At 46.2% G+C, this 22064-nt stretch overlaps 1 protein-coding gene across 4 annotated transcripts in view; it reads left to right on the forward strand.

Annotated features, from left to right (window-relative positions):
- Positions 1 to 20982, forward strand: part of Sspn (sarcospan) — a 91928-nt gene extending 70946 nt beyond the window's left edge. For 3 of the 4 annotated variants that reach the window (XM_052175269.1, XM_052175271.1, XM_052175268.1), the window contains 2 exons: positions 14138 to 14224; positions 19849 to 20982. In XM_052175269.1, the coding sequence (XP_052031229.1) occupies positions 14168 to 14224; positions 19849 to 20214 (423 nt within the window). In that variant the 5' untranslated portion in view covers positions 14138 to 14167 and the 3' untranslated portion in view covers positions 20215 to 20982. Of the gene's footprint in view, positions 1 to 12230; positions 12343 to 14137; positions 14225 to 19848 lie in introns of all 4 variants that reach the window. The other variant, XM_052175270.1, reaches the window with a different exon arrangement.
- Positions 20983 to 22064: the final 1082 nt, after the last annotated feature.

The raw sequence follows: 22064 nt of genomic DNA on the forward strand, positions 1-22064 counted from the left end.
ACATGGCTTTAGGGACATGTGGCCTTGCTGGGCTTTGTCATGTATGTGGTGTGTTGCCTCTTGTGCTTACATGCTGAGCCACCTCCACAGCCCTCTCTTTGGTTTTTGACCTAATGTTGATGTTCACCCATGTAACATCTTCAAAATCGCAGCTCCTTCCTCTCCAGCACGGACAGGAATGCTCCCGAGCCGTGTCCCCTGGGGTGGCAAAAGGCCCATAGATAACTGGTTATCAGCAATAAAGGGTCCACCGGAGTACTTTGAAGAGCTCTGGCATCTGTCAGTGCAGAAATACGCAGCTGCCCCCTGGCTGGGCTGCCCGCATTCTGAGAGGGGCTATGAGCCCTTGATGAAGCTCTCTCGGTGGCACCTCACTCCGACACTGTTTAGAAGGTGTTTGATTCAGTGGTCACTGTTGCACTGCCATTACAGAGCCCTTTATGATCAGCTGTTATCGAGGCCCTTCTTGAGTGGGAGATGATAACAGGGGCAAGAGAAAGGGGAACTGCTGTTGTGTACGCCACTCTGACAACTAGGAGAGAATGTCACCCCTGGCCCCTCTTCGGTGTCAGCACGTGGTCTCTGATTGGACCGTTAGGCCCTGGCTGCTGTACCTTATCTCCCGCTCAGCTGTGTTGTGAAAGCTGGGGCGCTGGGGGGAGAAGGCGAAGGCGGGGAGGAAGGCAGAGAGATGTTACCTTGGGAGGGACACTCAAGGCTGTGAGAAGGGAAAGGGAAGAAGTGTCAAGGGAAACAATTTGAGAGAACTGCACAGAAGGCTGAGTTCTGACATTGTCCTCAAGAGCCCGTCTCAGGAGAACCAGGCTCGGAAGCCCTAACACACACACACACACACACACACACACACACACACACCATCTGAGGAGAGCCAGCATTGGGACACCCACACACCCACACACCCCACACACCCCACCCATCTCAGGAGAACCAGCCTCGGAAGCCCTAACACACACACACACCCCGTCTGAGGAGAGCCAGCATTGGGACACCCACACACCCACACACCCCACACACCCCACCCGCCTCAGGAGAGCCAGCCTCAGAAGCCCCATTCTCAAGAGAGCCAGGTTCTCATGCTGTCTGTTTGTCCTCTAGCCTGGTTCTGACATAGAGGATCTAAACACTCCTGAAAAAATACTTTATTAGATGTTTATGGAAGGCTTTTGGTCTTTGTTCATGGTTCTGAGACCAACTATAATTTTAAAAATGAATTTAAAAAAAAGTTTTGGGTAACCAAAGCGATTGTATCCTAGACCCCTCGATAAATAATTCTCGTTCAGTCATCAAATCCAGTGCGTCACAGATTTTTCCATGCTGAGACCTCCCCGAAGCCTTGCTCCCCTTCTCTCTGCCTTACACATGCCTCACAAAAAGCCCTGTGTCTGGCTAGCCACGTTGTGGAGAGAGGCACGCAGGACGGACTGCCAGCGGCTGGGGACATTAACCTCCTCACACAGAAAGATTCTCAAACTCGAGGTTACGCTAACATAGTACTGCTTAATGTACACTTACAGCTAGCTCATATTTTTAAAATGTCAGTTAGAGAAGCCCCTTGATAATGTTTTAAAGATCAAACAAGGTGATTCATATTGATTGACTGTACATGCCATATATCATACCGTTGAGCGATTTTCTGTCAACTGCGCAGTTCTCACGCCTGAGCTCAGGAATGTCGGACCTTCCACACAGCTATTTCTTTCTTTCATCCTCCTCCATATATCTCTCCCCTCCCCCTCTTCCTGTTTCCTTCTCCCCTCCCTTCTTTGAGATAGGGTCTCATTGACCTGGACCTCATCAAATCCTAGGCTGGCCTATCAACAAGCCCTAAGGGGCCTCCCCGCCACATCTCCGGGCCAAGATCGCTCTTTTCTTGTGGGTTTGAAGGGAACTGAATTCTGTCAGGGTCTCTGTGCTTACAGGTCAAACACTTTGCTGACCGATCTATCACCCTGCCTTATTGGTAGGGATTCTTGTGGTTTTGGATTTAGTCTTCGGAGTGTGCACATAGGCACATAAGTACAGGTGCTGGCCTTCATTGATAAATTAATTCTTTGTGTCTGTACTAATTTCGGTTTGCCAATTCATCTTTTAAGAGGCATTGTGTGATAACTCAGTGTGGCCTATTTGAGGGTATCCTCCAGGTAGTTTGGTTGTACCCAGCATTCCAATGGTTTTTATAAGCTTATATAATCCTTTCTCTTAGCCCACTCATCATGAAGTCTCAAACAGACTCAAAAAAGATATGAATTCATAATGAGCCTCTTATGTTTCTGCCACCCAGTTCTGAAAATTATCAACTCATATTTACCCCCATTTGCTCTGAATCTTTGCATCTTTGTGTGATCCATTATGTACCCCTTAAGGTTATTTTGAAGTAAACCCCAGTCTTGACATCATTCTATCTATAAATACTTTGCTATTTAAGTCAAATGGTAAAGATCATAACAAAACCAAATTCTAATATATCAGAAAAATTAATTTCTTAATATGAATTAATTTGCGAATATTTCTTAACAGTTTGCTAAAAACCAAGATCTAGTTGTAATTTGTTCACCTGATTTTTATATTTCCTTTACTAAAAGATTTGCCCTTTATTTCCCATATCCCATAATTTATTTATTGAAACTATTAAGTGTTAATCAAGGTCATTTTCCCATCTGTGTTCCAGAATCATGCAAATAGTTTCAAAGGCCCCACCACCACCCAGGCCTCATCAACCAAGACCCAATTCTGGAGTCATCGGGGGCTCGTGGTTAGCTATTTTCTAGACTTGCCAGGGTGTAGCCACATTAAAGGCAGACCTGCGTGTCAGTCTTGGTTTCTTGGTTCCATCTTTACGGCTATGAAGATGCTCAGACCTGTCATGGGCATGTGTAACTATTAAAACCCCTCTCTTCTTACATGGGAGTGGGCCACATCCTCCCTCACTAAGCACCACCTCCCGCCAGGACCTCTGCTTTTGACAACTTTTATTTCCTTGCTAGTTAATTGAACTGATATCTGCTGCATTTAATCCAGTATTTTAAAGCGTTTTATAAGGAGTTTTCGTGTCATTTAGTCTTTGATAGTATACAATATAGAACCTCTAGATGCTTTTAAAATCTTCTTTGAATCAACTTTAAATTTCAGATCTTCCCAAGTCACAGTTTTCCATAAAGGAATATAGCACTTTTTTTTTTTTTAACTTATTGTACTTTTGGAAGCAAGCTCTAATATATACAGTCAGGTTGGTTTTTTTGAGTAGGAGACTTACTTGAATACAGCTTAGATAATAAATGAGTGGGGCTGGGTTTTAGACAAAGGCCATGCTGTACCCCCAACAGACAAGGGAAGAAAAGGACATTGGGTGTTTAGCCCAGTTTGTAGTCACCACCTACATCATTGCTTCAAGATCCTGTTGTCTGTATTTATTCGGTCTTTTGAGGATGTAATTGCAAAATTTCTCAGTAGTTTGTTGAAGTACGAACCCTCACCCAAACATACAAATGTGCGTTACACTGAGAGAAGATGCCCGCCAAGAGGAAGGAAGGATGGAGGCTTCGGCCGACCGCGACTCAGACTGACCCTGGGATAGATGCAGGGTTTCCCAAGAAACAGCCAGCCAGAGAGCCCATTGGCCTCAGTGATGGCTCACTTAAAGTGGCTTTTAGACGCGGCTTTGAGACACCCATGTAGGGACTACTGAGTCCTGACTCGATTCTCTAGCATCTTCCCAGATTTTAGTAGAAATCTTGCTTTGGCAGAAGCATCAAGGAAAATTCGGAGTTTCTATAGGATTTGGGGAATCCCACTCTCTGATCCAGCCACTTTGCATATTTCATCTCATCTTCAACAGCTCTGTAAGAATCACAGTATACCACGTACAAAAGTCATCTATCACCCGCACAGCATTGTGCGCTAGGGACGGAGCAGTGGCTTGCCGAGAGCACATCTTCCTTCCCACTCCAAAGCTTGTGTAACAGATCTGGCTAAACATAAAGGCACACATTCCAAAGCCTCACTGGTGGAAAATACTGAAGAAAACACAGTTGTGCTTACTGGAATTGTTAAGTCATACATAATGAAGCCCAGTCCTCTGAGTAGGGCAGAGGGTCCAGGCTGAAAGGGGCAGGGACAGCACTGGTTTTAAAGGTTCTCTCGAGGGTCTGTATTCATTCATTCCCAGCCAATCAGAGCTTTGATCATAGCAGAGTAGGTGACTTCTTGTTGTGGGAAATATTTAAAAAAAAATGAACGCAGTGCTGGACTACACTCCCGTGCTCCTGCAGGCCCACCAACTCTCCAGCCACACAGGACCACATGTTCCCGCCCTGTTCCTCTTGCTACCACAATGCAGTACCCACACACCCCACAGTCATCCATGTCAACACCTAATTACCCAGTAAAATCATGACTCTTAAAGCTTAATTAACCAGTCAGATTTATATATCAATAAAATCACAATTTACAAGATGCCAATACAATAATTTCAGAGCAAATTGATAATGATAAAAACTTTATCCCAACATTTTTAACCTCGTAAAATCATAGCCACCTGTAGCTGGAAACCGCCACACAGATACATGTCAGCAGCCATTTTCTCCCCCCTCCTACCCGGAGATGCTCCTCCCTCCTTTATTCTTCGCCTCCATTTTCCCTGTCCAATCACAGGTCTCCCACCGTCCTAATGTGATTGGACAGGGAAAATCCTGCAATAACTTCTTCTTGTTGTCACTGGTGAAGTAATACTGCCTTAAGAATCACTCGGTTTAAAAAAAAATCTCAAAAATGTTCTCATGATTTATTTTGTGAAGAGATCTGACAAATCCGTGGGTGGAGCCAGGTTGGCTTTTGTATTTTAAGGAAATTGCCATATTATTAATCTTGGTTTGATGTCAATGTCTGCACCCTGATTTGTGAAAAGTGTGTGCAGTCATCATAATTCAGCCATGTGCTGCGCACACAGACACTCTTAAGGCAAAAGGGCAAGAACTGAGGACAAAATGGGAGGGAGAGGGTTAAATGAATGCCACCCAAGCTGTCATGGCTGCCCTCCTGTCAGTCTTTCCTCTCTAGACCCTGAGAGGGCACACTTAAAGCAGTAGGATTATTTATCATTCAGACTGCCCTTCTAACAGAGACATTTTGACCTATATCTCTCTAATATTTGCTTCTTTTAAATGTAATAAAATATCTGGTGTGGTGGTGTACATCTGTAATCCCAGCACTTGGGAGGGAGAAGCAGGCCAGAGGATAAAGAGTTCAAGGCTACCCTCTGCTACATTGCCATCCTGTGCTTCATGAAACCTTGCCAACTTTACAAACTCAATATTAAAGCATTCCCTCTGCTCCCCTGGAAGATGTGGAAATACAAAGCTGAAGGCCCTGGAAGATGTGGAAATACAAAGCTGAAGGCCGTAGGCCAAAACTCAGACTTTCGTGAGTAGTGGGAGATTTCACTGCAGCTTCTGGAGGCAGATGGCAGGGCGTGGCCCGCCCTCCCGTCCTGTCCCATGTAAATGAGCCACATCTTAGCGACTGTCCCTGGCTGGACATTCTCTCACCATATAGCTCCGTGTGTGATAGAAAAGAAGTCAATATTCTGGGCCTGATTTAGGAAACGGAGACCTTTTGTTCAGGATTATAGTTAAAGCCCTGAGTTTAATTCCTGTGCCTGGTGCTTCCAGTCTCTTCCTGTTTGGTTCAACCTGGAGACCCTCAGGTCAGTTTTCAGCCTTTCTCTCTGTTCCCTGTCACTTCTGTCCTCTGCCTATGTCTTGTATGCTAAGTTTGGCTGAAACTATTATGTTTCCAAAAAGCAGTAATACTAACTTTGAACCTGGCACAGCCAGAAACTAATTTCTTTTCTACTGAATAATTTTGTCAATTTGTTTGTTTGTCTTTCTGCATTTATTCATGCTTTCCTATATAAAACTATCACAGGGTAATCAGAGGTATACAAAACGCACTGTGGTCACTGAGATCTGCATCTCCTCAGTAATATAGCTGGTCTATAGCTGGAACAGGACAAGGCAGAAAAGGAAGTTCTCTCTCTCTCTAACCTTTTGCTAAATGTTCGTGCTATCTTTATGGAGAGGTGTCTGAGAAGTGCCCTCTTGCAGAGGGTCAGGTCAGACATGAATGGATTCACTTGTTCGCTTGATGCTGCTTATCAGCTGCCTTGGGTGTGTTGGGTGTTGGGTGACGCTCTCTCCATGTACTACCCCTTCAGCAGCATAGGAAGCGGTTCTCACTGATGTCCTAGACATGACAGAACTGCCAGATCTAGTGCTAAGTTTCCCTCTTTAGCTGGGTGGTCCATCTTTCCATGGAACCACAGGCAGTTACATTTCATCCTGTGCCCTTGGTCCGTGCATGGCACAGATGTAGCTGTGAGGTCTTGGGTAATGTGCCATGGATCTGTGCTGTTGAAGAAGGGAGCCTGCAGGAGGCACGTAAGCAGCAACTCCATTAGCGTGTGTGCGCACACAAGTCTGCACAAGCCCTAATGCTGGGCTTGTGGGGAATTACCAGGTTTGTTTGTTTGTTTGTTTGTTTGTTTTCAGGCAAAACTAACATTTAAATACGTATTGCCTTTTTTATGTCGCTTCCTCCCGTTTGATGAGGAGAATGTTGAGGTCTTTCTTGTCTGTAGTTCTCGGCCACTGCTTTGGCACGGGCCCCTGTACTCACTTAAGGATACCTTAGGACCATCGAGGTAGAGATTTGTGTCTTGACTCCTCATTGTGGAGCTACAAGCCTCCAAGAGTCCGTGGTACACAGTGGTGTCACAGTGAATACTTGTTAAACAGTGAGACCGTGTCTAAGATGTGACAGGGTGCTTCCATTTATTTGTGTATATTTTTCTTTTTCAGCTCAGATGTCAGAGTAAGTTTCTGGCAGAGACTGAGGTCTCATGAGATGGGAAACAAAAGAGGTTCTAGGGTGTCAATTAAACGTCTTTAGAACAGTTTATAAGTTAGCATTAGCAAGTGTTACTTTCCCCACTGAGTTCTGGATACTCAGTCTCCCTGGCTGACGTGGACCCCAGAGCTTCACACATGTCTCAGCCACTCAAAGGAGGAGCAGGAGCTGGCGGGCTCCACAGATCTCAGTGCCACTGGCTGCCAGGATTCCTCCAGGGAGATGCTGTGGCCCCTATGGTAGCAGGGGCAGGTGGTGCCCACTCACACTGGATGGGTGATGTTGGTCCTCGGACTTCTCACTGAGTTTTCCCCTCCTTGTCTAGAAAGCAGAACAACTAACAATGACCTCCCAAGATGCTTGTGAACATGAACTAGAAGCCAGGTGTGGTGCACACGTGAAAACCCACCGCTGAGGAGGCAGAGGCAGAAGGATCAGGAGTTCAGCAACAACAAAATGGGATAACAACAAAAGAAATGGGATAATTTGCACAGTTTGCTTACTGAGGTAGCTAACATTGAAAATTGCTTCTCCTTAGCCCATTGTTAAATCATAGGCATGGGCTTTTCCTAATATAAATATCAAGAGCATGTCCAGTGACCACTTACACAGGCACTAATTAAAAGACGCAGTGCGTGTAACCAGCAGAGTCAACTCTGGGCCTGGCTATCCTGGCAGTACATTCGGGACCTCTTAGTGGACTGTAAACTTGATCTCTGACAGCCATAGTAATGATGGCATTAGTAATCACAAGGTAAGGATAGATCAGTGATCAATAGCAGCCTCAGGCTGTACAGAGGATTACCCCGGTGCCTTCTTCACATTGCTATTAGTCATCAGATTAACCACCACGACAGAGCACTAGTGCGTCCTTTTGCAGAGGGAGGGACTGAGAACACAGAGAATCAGTTAAAGCCAGGCATGGTGGCGCATGCTTGCAGCCCTGGAACTCAGGAGGTAAGACAGGAAGGCTGGAGTTCAAAGCCAGTACTTCACGAGTAAAGAGATGGAATCAAAATTCAAGCAGTGCTGTAACCACGCGTACAGTGTCTTACATGATTTTCGACTGAACCAAGCAATCAGTTCTCACTTGTTTAAGGAACTCTGGCTCAGGCTTTCGTGGCTTTGGATGTTATTTTTCCTTTTTTGTGTGTACTCTAAGGTGAAGGACATATTTCTGTGCCTTGTTATTTTGCATGTGTCTAACTCTGCAATGAAACACGAGGCTACGAGAACAGACAGAAGCTGTCCGTCGCAATCCCATTGTGTTTGCAGCCTCCACATTCTGGGAGGCTCTGGGAGCATCTCTGAATTATTAGCATGTGTGTGTGGCGTGGTGTCCTGACACATGGGATGGTTATCGCCCACACAAGCAAAGTAAAAAAAACTTTCCAAAGTTGGACTGTGTCTTCAGCGGTATGGTAGCAAAGTCCATCAATGGCTCAGAGCTGTAGCCCAACAGCCTTATCTTTAACAAATAGACATATTAAGAAGATACAACTGTTTCAGTGACTGTACCATTATGAAATGGACAGAGGATCTTGATACAAATTGGAAGGGAGCACGGTGCTTATTTCACAAGGGGCTGGGGGTCATCCTGCTGTTGAGTGTTTCCACACTGTATACACTACCCACCGATTATCTGCTTATCAGATGTTCAGGTGACCACATCAACTGTCGTTATGTATGGAGTTTATACTCAAATAACTCTATCTTATTTACTAATGGCATGCTGGAATATTGACACCAATAACTGTATTATGGTATATTGTTATAAGTGTTGCATTTTGTGATTAGTGATGACATGCTTTGATATATATCTATATCAAATATATATGTAGATAGATGATATATAGATACATAGATGTTAGATATATAGATAGAGCAATGAATAGATAGAGTAGATAGATAAATGATAGGTAGTGATAGATGATAGATGATAGATAGATAGATAGATAGATAGATACTGTCTGCTGCCTTAAGCATCTAATGGGGTCCTTATGTGTCTCATAGATAACGGTGGAGTGTGCAGTGGGATTACTCTTTGGCTCTCTCCTGTGCTCCTCTCTACTGAGTCTCTGTGTTGATTGCAGAGATTCTAAGCAGCTAGTAGAGCTTAATTTGCCAAATGTACTAAGCCAACCTCACTGGGTGAACAGATGCTCCCATCAGCATAGAGGCCGGAGATGTGGTGGAGCAGGTATGGGAGCGAAGTCTGGCTGTCTCATGAACGCTGCGGGCCAGCCTGCACCTCGTGCTCAGCCGCCTCAGTTCAGTGCTCTGGAATCTGCCGTGGTGGAATTTACTGCATGGAAATGACTGAATGTGGCAAACAGCCCTGAGCTGCCATACCCCTGAAGACATGGTCCAACTTTGGAAAGGAATTTTTGGCTTTGGTTGTGTGGACGATAACCATCCCATGTATCAGGATGACATGCCACACATGCGAATAATTCAGAAATGCTCCCAGATCTTCCCAGAACGTGGAGGTTGCAAGCTCTGGCATGGGGTTGTGTTTAAGTAGCGATGGAGACAGAGGGGCCCTGCCTCCAACTTTAAGGATTCTTACATTATGAAGCACTAACTTGTCTCATGGCGCCAACACTTTTATTGTGTATACATTATGAATATTAAAAATTCATCCTGCAATAAATGTATGCCTAACCTTTTGCATTCTGAAGTCTCAGAGGATGAAGGGAAGAAGAATATGTAAAGATTTCCACACTGGGCTGAACACACTGTGGTAGCACATCCGTTTTCACTCCTTGTAAGAAATGGCTCTATGCCGTGTCCCACCATCCCGATAGATCCTACGCAGGCACTCAGCGGGATGCGTTTGTGCTTAGACCCGTACTTTTCAGGATGTGGGACCAGGAACAGCAGCAGCAGCCTTGGGATGTGTTAGGGATACAGATTCTGGGTCTCAACCCTAGACCTATTGAATATTAAATCCTGAGGATGGGACCAACCTGTAAGGTGATTCTGAACCTTCTCGGTCTTGCCTAATGAGGAAGGGACAAGGGGAATGGAGTAGAAAAAGCCCTCCAGCCATGTTTACGTGTCCCCTGTGATCCTGAAATCTTGATCCAGTAAGCAAGGTTAATAGCCCTTTCGATGTTTCTTAGTATTTATTCTCCTGGCACAGTAAATGCTAACAGCTCTCTTGAGTCGGACCACATCACACTGATAGACTACATTTACCAGTTGTTGAAAATGACTCCGAATAGTTTACCTTAAATTATCGGATGTGGGTGACCATCTGTGGAGATTTTCTTCAAGAAAATGTAGCGAAAAGCAGTGCCTCTGCTTCTATGGGTGGTCCATTGACTTGGTGACCGTAGACAGAGGTAAAGTTCCTCCTGTTACAATATTGATCGGACGAAAGCACTTTGCATCCAATACTTACAGAAACAGAGTCACGTTTCCAGTTTACAAGTGATCGATGGGGCTGAGAAGGCAAGAGAAATAATGAACGGTATTTGGCAGGAGAAGGTTGTATCCCCCAATAACCCTGTGCAGCAACTCTGTCAGCAATGGGAAGAAGGAAACAAATAAGTTGAGGTAGTAAGAATGTCACAAGGCCAGACTATAAATACACATTGAGAGAAAGAAATGATCATTCCCATTTTTGAATACTATTTTGGGAAATTATTTATACAAACATCTCACTGAGTTGCCCCCCCCTCCTGCTCAGAATTCCTTACCAGGCACCTCTGCTGTCCATTAGATCAAATAAGTAAAGCCACTATGTAGCAAGACCCAGGACCCCTCCTTCTAGAAACAGACTTGACATTGAGACCGTTCCAGCCCTGCTTAGCTCTACAGCTCACAAGAGGCAGTGTAGACCCGACCCTGTACAGACAAAACAGTCTTTCTATAGATCGAGGGTTTTAGAAGCAAAGGACTTATAGATGCATATGTCTAAAAGTAAAATCATTCCCTTTGCTCCTTTCCATTCAAAAGAATACTTCAAGATTTTATTATCAATGAAGTTGGTGATCTGATCTCCCCAAACATTCAGTGACATGGGCCCTGTTGCTTCTCAGAACTGATGTTCAGGTCTGTCTTCGTGGTCTTTGTGCAGTGTGATACCACCTGGCCCAACTGGACCTTTGTCTGGTCCATCAAGTAACTTCTTAAATCCCTCCCACTGGTATCCACTTCGTGTTCTGTGGGCCTCCTCTCACAGATGTGGCGTGAGCCCTGGCCCCGGTCCAGGAGATTCATGCTTTAGCATGCCCTTCCCTTCCTGGCCTGAAAGCCAGAGGCCCCTGTCTTCTGGGCATGCCCACATCCTGCCGGCTCAGGAAGCAGGCACTTCCTTCAGTCTGGCACGAGAACTCTTTCTTCTTTCCCTATGGCCGGAAGGCTTCCAGCTTGAGGTATTTAATAAATATGATTTTTCTAGGACATCCTTGAGCATGCTACCAATAAAGAGAAAAAACTGTCAGTTATGCAAGGCTGTGGATAAGAACCCTCCACCTATGCAGACTAACTTATTAACATATGCTGAGCTAGCTCAAGACTTGTAATGATGTGACACAATGTACCAAAGTTAAAAGAAGTATATTTGAGATACTTTTTGTCCAAAGTGGGTCACTTGGACTTTTTTCTATTGTCACGAGGCTCTAGTCAAGCCAGTATTCCCTACAATTTTAACTGCTTCATATAAGTGCACCACAAACATATCCTCAACCTTCCTCCTGGAGCTTCTCCAGCCTCTGTCAGGCCAGTTCTACCATCTGTGCATCCCACGGCGGACATGCTATTCACACCTCCACTGTACTGCAGCCTCTCTCTGGAAGGCCAGTCTGTCTCAGAGTGAGACTGTGGTTTTCACCTCTCGGTTTCCAGAGACACAGAACAGTACAGCACAGACTGTGTAAGTTCAGTGGATGGGCAAGCAGCACGCTGTGGAATGTGGCTGGGCATTGCTATGCGACATTGTGTCTCTCTGGAGGTCAGACCTCGTGAAGTGGACACATATTAGCAGCTAATGAGAAGGGCTTTCTGTTGGGGTGGAGGAACTGTGATTATTTTTAAGACTCTGGTCCATCAGTCCTGATCTTTTGAGTGTACGTGTCTTGTAACACGAAGGAGAGAACTCCCGCAACTGAGATTTCAGCCCAGCAGCCTCCAGGGACAAAGACAATTACGTGGGGAAACTCTTGATCCTGCTGACAGGAGCTGAGGAGAGAGCCCAGCCATGTGCTTCAGGATATGACAGAAGTAAGTTTAGAACATTCTGTCTGGCTCGCTGCTGCTGAACAAAACGGGGCCTTTGTTCCTTTGCTTCGGTTCCACAGGCCCTCTGTGTGAGGATGCTCAGCGAAGCCCTGCAGCCGTGACAAACTGATGCTCCTTTGGCTTGTTTAAAAAATGTATTTAAAGACTTGAAAATAGAAGTGCGGCTGGTTGGTAAGAGAAAGGGGGAGCGTCACTGGAGTGGGAGGGGCAGTGGTGGTAGAGGGTGAACATGATTAAGAAATACCATGTGTGTGTATACCATGATGAGACCTGCCATGGTTTGTTAGTAATACACACCAGTAAAATAATAATTTAAAAAGTTCTTTCCAAAAGAACCTGCTCCCTGCCCTAGAAGCATGGGATCCACAGTGTCCGTCCCATCCGCCGTCACCGTGGTGGGTACTGGACACCGGGGCTTACGTGTTCTGTGGTACAGTGTCACCTCCCTCAGTCCTGCTTTGTTTCCCATTCACATCTCTTCAGACCAGCACGCTCATGATTCCAGTGATGTGCCTCTTTAGGGATGTCATCTGAGCTGGGCGTGGTGGCACATGCCTTTAATCCTAACAAGCGGAAAAGGGAAACAGATCTCTGTGAGTTCAAGGCCAGCCTGATCGACAGAGCTAGTTTTAGGACACCCAGGGCTACACAGAGAAGCACTGTCTCAAACAAACAAAATGTCAGCTGGAACTTACAGAGATCCCCCTGCCTTAGCCTTCAGAGTGTTGAAATTATAGGCACAGACCACCACACCCAGCCTCCTAATAGTTTAATACTGTTCATATTGGTGAAATAGTACCTCAGTATCCTTACCATGGCACTAGACATCTCTGTTTAACTTTCTGAAAGGTGTCTGAGGCTATCCCAGTCCCTGATGGAGATCCTGTGCCTGAGGCTATCCCACTTCCTGATGGAGAGCCTGTGCCTGAGGCTGTCCCACTCCCTGATGGAGAACCAAGCTACCTCTCTGTCACTGCTGTGTGCTGCATCTCCACCCTGCCTTTTCTACTCTATGCCTTGTTACAGTTCTACTGTGGGTCTATCTGTTCTGCTGGCCTGCTGTGCACTGTCTCATCGCTGGGCCGAGGCTGCTGCAGGCTGCCCGAGGTGTGCCCCGGGCCTGCAGTGGGGCGCTCTGGCTTCCCTTCCGTCTCTAACAACATGGGATCGTAACAACACCTACCTTAGAGGGCTCTGCGACATGGCGTGAAAGAAGACATGGAAAGCCCTTGGAGGAGCTCTGGCTGCTGCTGGTTCCTCATGCTGTTATTCGGCTATTTCAAGCCTTCTTTTCAAAGCAAACCATCTATATTTTCCAATTAGACTTAATTTCTTTTAGAATTCTCTGAATGGCAAGTAGCCGATAATGCCCTGCCTTTAGAGCAGTGTGTGAATCTACTCTGGCCTCTGCTGGACATACACTAAACAGATTAAATTTTATTTATCATTGTATATGCTCTGGACTGTCTTTTAAACTTCCTGGAATACAGAGGAACTTAATAAATAACCAGCAAAAACAATGGCTTTAGTATTTTAAAGCCATGTTCCATTGTGCTAGAGAGAAGGCTCTGTGGTTCAAGTGTCTACTGCTCACACCCAGGACCTAGTGGAGTGCCGTCCCCAGCATCCGGCCCATGCCGGATGGCTTACAACTGCCTGCAGTTCCAGCTCCAGGGCATCTGACACCACCTCCTGGCCTCTGAAGACATGCCATTCATACTCCATTCATGTACACACACCCACACATGCTCACACAAACACATTCTCAATTAAAAATAGTGAAAATGCATCTTTAAAGTTGTGTCGCACAAGTTGGGAGAAACAGAAATCATGAGCAAGGTGAATGGCTCGGCAGCAGAGATGGCGCTGGTGCGGGGGTGGGGGTGGGGGTGGGTGGGACACTGAGCTTCGTGTCGCTGGTGTCCTGGTGCCCAGTCATGCGTGTGTCCTGTGTTCCCTGCTGCAGGTCTGCGTGGTGGCCTACCTTGGACTGTTCATGCTTTGTGTCTCTTATCAAGTTGACGAGAGGACGTGTGTCCAGTTTTCTATGAAGGTGAGTTGTTTCTCTGTTTTCAGAATCATGCCTAGAGAGGAACCTGACTGCAGACAAGAGAGTGCTTCTTAAGGTGCTACGTATCTGATGACACAGAAACTGCATTTTCAGGCAGACAAAACATGTTCTAGGAGGGCATTGGCCCAGACATAGAGGTAATACCAGGCCTTTTAATTAATTTCCATGAGTTATGTTGGCCTGCACAACCTTTAATACCCCCAAAACAAATATTGACCAGTCCAACAAAACACTCAGCTAGGGAACAGTGTCTCTCTGGGTGCCCATTTCCATATCTTGGGGTATTTGGAATATATCAACAATGAAACGGTCTGAGTGTCTGTCCCCTTGTATGTGGAAGAGTCAAGGTGGAAAGGGTTCACTGGGCGTGTCCAGCGGGGCCCTGCTTACAGTCTGTGGGAAGTGGCTAGGCTGTGCGGGGCTTGGCTGCTGTCTGCCGTCCATTGCAATGAACTCCCAGTTTGTCAGGGGCAGTGCATTTGGTTGCAATCCTTTCAGGCACATAGCATCACACTGCACAAAATGTCATCTCCAAGGAGAGGATTGGAGCATCTCCCCTCAGAGGTAGGGAGAAGTTTAGACACTTCCTCCAAGGTGGAGAGAGATGTAGACACACATTAGGAGTAGGGAGACACTTATACAGCCATTGAAGGGTAGGGAGAGACTTAGATACTCCTAAGAGGTGGGAGGCATAAGGTAAACTAAGCAGTCCTGACTGGTAGGTTCACTTGGCACTATAGTCCAGAATGAGAACGTTCTGTATGTTTCTCTTCTCCATCTGTAGTTGATTTTCTTCTTGGCAAAGTCTTTGGTTCCTTAAACCAGGGGACATAGAGCCCAAGAATAAGTCGATAATGTCGTCTTAAAACCACGGAGATAAAAAAAAAATAAGATGTGCTTAAAGTATGGAGATGTAGTTCAGTTGGTAGTGATTGATTGCCTAGCATGGATAAAACCTTAGATTTGACCCTTAGCACCAAATAAATAGGGCATGACACCACATGACTTAATCTCACCACTCAGGAAGTAGAAAGCAGGAGAATCAGAAATTCAAAAGTTCAAGGCCAGCCTCAGCTGCATACTGAGGTGGAGGCCAGCAAAATTACAACATGGGATCCTGTCTTGAAGAGGAGGAGGAGAAAGAAGAGGAGGAGGAGGAGGAAGAAGAGCAGGAGGAGGAACAGGAGGAGGAGGAACAGGAGGAGGAGAAAGAGGAGGATGAGGAGGAGGAAGAAGGAGAAGGAGAAGGAGAAGGAGAAGGAGAAGGAGAAGGAGAAGGAGAAGGAGAAGGAGAAGGAGAAGGAGAAGGAGAAGGAGAAGAAGAAGAAGAAGAAGAAGAAGAAGAAGAAGAAGAAGAAGGTTGTATACTCAGACAGTGGTATAAAAAGCAGTGTGCTCCCACTTTTTAACGGATAATTGTGAGCCACCATGTGGATGCTGGGAACTGAACTTGGGTCCTGTGGAAGAACAGCAAGTGCTCTCAACCCCAAACCACCTCTCCAGCCCTGAAATTCATCTTTTTGATATGAGGTCTTTGGTCTATTTTTTTCTTTCATTTTTTTCTTTTTAAGAAGAAACAAGAGGCGAGCAGACCCGGGCCCAGACTCCTTTTTGGTGAGGTTGGCCAAATACCAAGGCACCGCGATGAGAAAAGAGAAAGAAGAGACAAAAAGAAAGACAAAATCCCCCGTGAGAAATAGCACGCCCAGAAGTCTCAGGGGATTGATGCAGCCAGTAAAACCATCCTAACCTAGATTTTTCTCCAGTCATGGAAAGCGCCTAGGCCTCTTCCCTTGCTTCCCTTTCAGTGAGACCCTCGTCAGGCCTCTCAACATCTGTACCTTAAAATAAATAAAAAATGTATTAAAAAGGAGCTGGGAAAGATAAGGAAGACGCAAAGCCACCATCGGGGCAGCCAGGCCGCAGATCCCCACTGGGAAGACCTCATTAGCTCTGTCCTTTCTTCACCCATGACAGACACTGACAGACAGGGAACTCTTTATCTGTCCCTGAAGGTGACCTTCAGCCAGGCAGCTGCCAGCAATCCCAGACATTCCCTGTGGCATCTGCACTCCAAAAAGGGCTTCATCTGGGTTCCAGCTGGGCATAGCGGGTGTCCCCTGAGCTTCCCACAGTGTTTTAGGGAGGATGAAAGGGGCCTTTAGACGGGACTCATCACTGCATGGTTGCATTTTAGCCCTCTACCCCTGGGCGCCCTGGCCTAGGCCTTTTATGAGAATTTTATTTGGTACCTAGATAGGGCAAGCCAGATTGTGGTGATGGACTCTGCTTCTCTGTCTCTGTCTTTGTCTCTGTCTCTGTCTCTCTCTCTCTCTCTCTCTCTCTCTCTCTCTCACACACACACACACACACACACACACACGGAGACACACACATGCAGACACAGACACACACACACACACACACACACGCCTGCTCTTAGACTCCTGAGCCCACCAGCACTTTCCTGCTCTCTCCCTGGACTCTGCCTCAGGCCTGGCAGGTCACTGTGTGTGGACCCTCCTACCTGCCCTTCTAGGTGTCCCCCCTTTCTGAGGACTCTGGTGCATGTGCGGTGTCCTTGAAGGTCAAGGCCTCTCCCGGGCTGCTCTGTGGCAGCCACCTCCCCTGCAGCAGCCAGGCCTCACCATTCTGGCTAAGGGGGAGATCATTAAATCCAAGCAGAACCCCCCTCCTCCCAGAGCCACCAGCTGGGAAAGCCGCAGCGGGTTCCAATTACAGCAGGGCAGGAGCAAGCCTGGGGGTTACATAAGCACAGAGCCGGCCTCCAGGGGTGTTCTGCAGGGACACCCACAGGCTGCTGTCAAGGTCCCAAGGTGACTCCACACGCCTGCCGTCATTGATTGTCTATTCTTGTTATGTGGGCAAAACAAGGTGCTTGGTTTTAAATTATGGGTCTTACTGCAGGGGAAAACTTAAGATCCAGAAAGGAAGGTACCACCAGGTGCCACCGGGTGCCCCCAGCAGGCCTGAGTGTCTATAACCTGAGAGACAGGCAGCTTACCAGACTCTGAGAATCACTGAGTGTGAGATGGCACTGCTAAGGGATGTGGGTCCTTTTCTTCTGTCCTTGAGCTTCTGGGTTCTGTATAGTGATGGAGCTAGATCACAGTTAAGCAACCTCTGTGTTTGTGTTAATGTCTGCACCCTCTGCCAGCCACAGCCGTTCCTCCCACACAGACAGAGAACAAACAGGCAGCAGATCCCGGCTGGAAGAGTCCTGGAAATGGTGGCGTTCCTCCTTTGCTGGTCTAATTCACAAGTAGCCAGCTAGGGCTCCTGCGCCCTTTGGAGACGGCTAGTCTCCATCCTTGTGATGACAGCGTAAAGTCAGGGTTACAGGGGTCATCCCAGATCTATACTTAGAAATACTGCTTAATATTTGCAATGGATGTGCTCCCCCCTCTCCCCCGAGGGAGCACTAGGGAGTCAAGCCTCAATTTAGGTGGATTGCTGGTTCATGTTCTCATGGGTCTGTATTTGTTAGATGGTCTTTGGCAAGTGAATATTTGAGTCAAAATATATCATTTAATTTTTTCCTTTTAAAAAAGATTTATTTATTATTATATATGAGTACACACCAGAAGAGGGCATCAGATCTCATTACAGATGGTTGTGAGCCACCATGTGGTTGCTGGGATTTGAACTCTGGACCTTCGGAAGTGCAGTCAGTGCTCTTAACCACTGAGCCATCTCTCCAGCCCCCTCATTTAAATTTTTTTAAAGTATACTTTATTATTCATTTATTTTTGTGTGTGTCTGTGTGCTATGATATGTGTGCGTAGAGGTCAGGGGGCCTCCTGCAGGGAGGGGGTTCTCTCCTTTCTACCACGTGGGTTCTGGGTATTGAACTCAGGTCATCTGACTTGGTGGCAGGAGCCTTTGCCCACTGACCCATATGGCCAGCATGTTTTTCTTTAAAATAGACAAAACTTATTGTCAGTGAATGGACTTTCCTGATGGGCAGTATTATGAACAGCTGTGGTTTAAGGGCACACGTGTGTATTTGGGTGTGACATGCACACGTGTGTATGTGGGTGTGATGTGCACATGGTAGGGTATTCAGTAGATAGGTGAGCGATCACACGGTCTATCTGCCGGTCGCCAAAACCCAAAGCAAAAAATGGTGCGGTAAAAGTTCAACTTAGGGCTCTACCACTAAGAGGATGGCTGCCCAGAGGGGTGATGACTTTAACTGGGTCTCTCCTGCTAGCAGTTGCCTGTGGTCGGCACAAACCGGCTTTTCATACCAGGAATTTAACTTCAATCCCCTATCTCAAATGTTTCAGAATAATTCAAAATATTTTCAATATTCTAGCCCATTAGCCTTACACACTTAGTCCATATTTTAAAGTCTAAACATCCCCACCTTTACATAAAATATAGTCACTAAATGCTCTGGGACAGGAGCAAAGCAGTCCTTTTAATATCACAAATTACATTAATCCTTTCTAAATTTTATAATGCTGCCACTTTGCAGTATCTGATTCTTTCCCTCCGAGGAACACTAAATATGTCAAATACAAATTATTCCTGTTATATTTCTAAGACGCAAGATGTTTCAGCCAGGCATGGCGGCGCCTGCCTGAAATCCCAGCACTTGGTGGGGGGAGGCAGGAAGATCATGAATTCAAGACTGGCCTTGGCCACACAGCAGAAGTGCTGCTGGGAAGGGGTAGCTTTTGTCTCGATGGCAGCATAAATCTTGCCCTACAAACTGTAGACGGTAGTCTGTGGTCTTTATCTGGACCTCATGCAGGTGGACCAGTAAGAGCTCTGTTTGTGAGCCCAGTCACAAGCATCTCTGTGCTATATATACAGTGGATCTTACTGTGGCCGTGTCAGTGAGAACCTATAACTTTTCCTCACAGTGTTGCAGACATTGTAAGTAAACTAAAACAGAGACGTTTGTGGAGAGTGCGCAATCCCTGGCCAGCAGTTAGAACTTTAACCAGGCATGACCAGTCCCAGAGCTAACACAGGGCTTGAGCTGTCTACCTTCGACAGCCGTATTTTGTTTTCCTCTCAGAGGCCTCTTGCTTAGGGGTCTTGACTCACATCGCTGTAGTGCGGTGGCTGCCCCGTGACTGTCATTTCTTAATTTTAAAAGATAAGTGTGTGGGGGTCCTCTGGGAGAGAGGGCTTGTTTGGGATTCATTTATGGTACTTGCTAAATCCAGATATAAACAGTCCACAGGCAAACTAACAGGTCATTGCAATCCATGGGAAAGGCCAGCTCCGCATGACGAAAGGGTTAAGGACTGTTTCTCAATAAATACCTTAAGCTGGCATGGCGGTACACACCTATGATTCCAGCACTTAAGCACTCGAAGCAAGGGATTGGGAATTCAAGCTCATCCTCACTGTAGAGATAGTTCGGGGTCAGCCTGGGGTTACATGAGACCCGGTCGCAGAAGTCAATGATTTAACTAATCAGTGGGAAGTAATGCCCATGCCTTGGGTGTTATGTTTTGAGAAGAGAATGGCCCTTGCCTAGGAGAAAGAACTCATCAAATAGTGTTCCTAGTTTGCTTTGCTGTTGGCTGGCCCTCTCTGTAACAGGAAGCGATTCTTCTCTCTTGCAGGTGTTCTACTTCCTGCTGAGCGCCCTTGGTCTGATGGTCTGCATGCTGGCCGTGGCCTTTGCCGCCCACCACTACTCCCTGCTTGGGCAGTTTACCTGCGAGACCTCCCTGGACTCTTGCCAGTGCAAGCTGCCTTCCTCGGAGCCGCTCAGCAGGGCCTTTGTTTACCGGGATGTGACAGACTGTACCAGCATCACTGGCACTTTCAAATTGTTCTTAATCATCCAGATGGTTCTAAACCTGGTCTGTGGCCTTGTGTGCTTGCTGGCTTGCTTTGTGATGTGGAAACACAGGTACCAGGTCTTTTATGTGGGTGTTGGGCTGCGCCCCCTGATGGCTTCTGATGGCCAGCAACAGAAGGCCTAACGGGTTGGCTCAGAGGGGTACAAGCTCATAAACAGCACACCCACCGACTAGCCAAGGTGAAAACCCACAATTTTTTAAAGGCAAACTTTTGACAACAAATACTTTTTCATTCTCTAAATGTGTATTTTTAGATTTTTTTTCAGAAAACAAAACCTATTTTGGATCTCTATTGTACTTTTTTAAAAGCTTCTTGCGAGGATGGGGTGGAGAGACGGCTCAAGATTGAAGCGGACTTACTGCTCTTGCGGAGGACCCTAGTTCAAGTTCAGTTCTGGAGCCCATGTCGGTGCCTCACAATGACCTGTATCTCCAGCTGCGGGGACATTGGGTGCTACGCACGCACGCACGCACGCATGCATACACGCGTAATTTAGAAAAGCCAACTTGTTTTTAAAGTTCTAATAAGAAACAAGATTCAAATTGACTTGGGGAACACCGAAGGGAAAAGAACAACCGACAAGGAACGGATGACCTAGAGCCGGTGCTATGCTCTGGTGCTTTTATCCCTACCACACTGCGCTCTCTCACATCCCCGCCCCCTCCACCTTCCGGTTAGCCCAGTGCGAGGTGGGAACTGGCATCACAAGACACTCCCTAGACTCTAGATTCTTCTAGCTCTCTCTGCCACCTGCCATTATCCCCATGGTGTCTTGAGAAAGGTCTAAGGAAATCCGGATCTCAGTTGAGTGTTTTTATTTTTCACAGTGGAGATGTCTTAAAGGTATGAAATGGCTTTAAAAAAAAAAAAAAAAAAAAAAAAAACCAAAACACTAGCAGGACAGGAAGGCTGGGTGATTCTGAACACCTGGGCCGGTGCAGCCTTCCGGTTGCCTTAGCTCAGATCCACGAGTGGGCTGCAGCCTCCGTGAGGTCTGATTCATCATAATTGAAAGGTGGTGCTGTTGCATTCTTAACGATGAGGAAAGTTTAAAAATAATTATATTATGCCTCTAGTCTGTCATCTAAAACAAATCATTAAGACTAATTTCCAGCTAATTGTTCGTTATAATTATGCTCAGGATTCTGTTTAATGAGCTCTGGTTGTTCTTAAGCAGCACTGTTGGTGTTAGGAAAAATTACAGCCACAAGGGAAGATGTCTGAAGATATCCTTTCCTGGAAACCAACCACTGCAAAAAAAGATCTTGTAAAGCATTAACACTCAGGTTTAAAACACTATCAGAGAAAAAACCAACCGCATTTGTCACAGGAAATGGGTACAATGGGTAAGTCCTACCATACACATGGCCTTCCTGTGACACTAGTGATGTTGACTTTTACAGTTGGCCTAGAGACAGAATGTTTCAAAGTCCCTGTTTGGATGATATGTCCACAGCTAGGGTATTCAATTTCAGTTTAGACTTAAGACATGGTACTTGGTTAAGACAGGCTTTGCTATGTAATTGGGTAAAATTCCACCAGAGGAATGGGGTAGTGGTGGCGCATGCCTTTAATCCCAGCTCTTGGGAGGCAGAGGCAGGTGTATTTCAATGAGTCCAAGGCCAGCCTGGTCTACAAGAAAGTTCTAGGACAGCCAGAGCAGACAGAGAAACCCTTGTATTAAAAAAAAAAACAAAACCAACCAACCAAAAACAAGAAAAAGGACTGATTTCAGACAAAATTGCATGAACACAACACTAAGCTTCCTGGTACTAACCCGGGAAACCTTTAGTGTTTGTTAAGAATAACCAGCTCTGGGCTGTGGAGATAGCTCAGTTAGCAAAGTCCTTGCCATCTCAGTAAGAACTTGATCCCATGTAAAAAGGCCAGGCCTAGTAGCGTGTGCTTGTGATCGTGGCATTGCGGAGGCAGAGACGGGCAGACCCCGGAGCTTCTTCACCAGCCGTCTTTA

Source organism: Apodemus sylvaticus, chromosome 2 (assembly GCF_947179515.1).
Source record: "Apodemus sylvaticus chromosome 2, mApoSyl1.1, whole genome shotgun sequence".
In the NCBI taxonomy this organism is placed as follows: Eukaryota; Metazoa; Chordata; class Mammalia; order Rodentia; family Muridae; genus Apodemus; species Apodemus sylvaticus.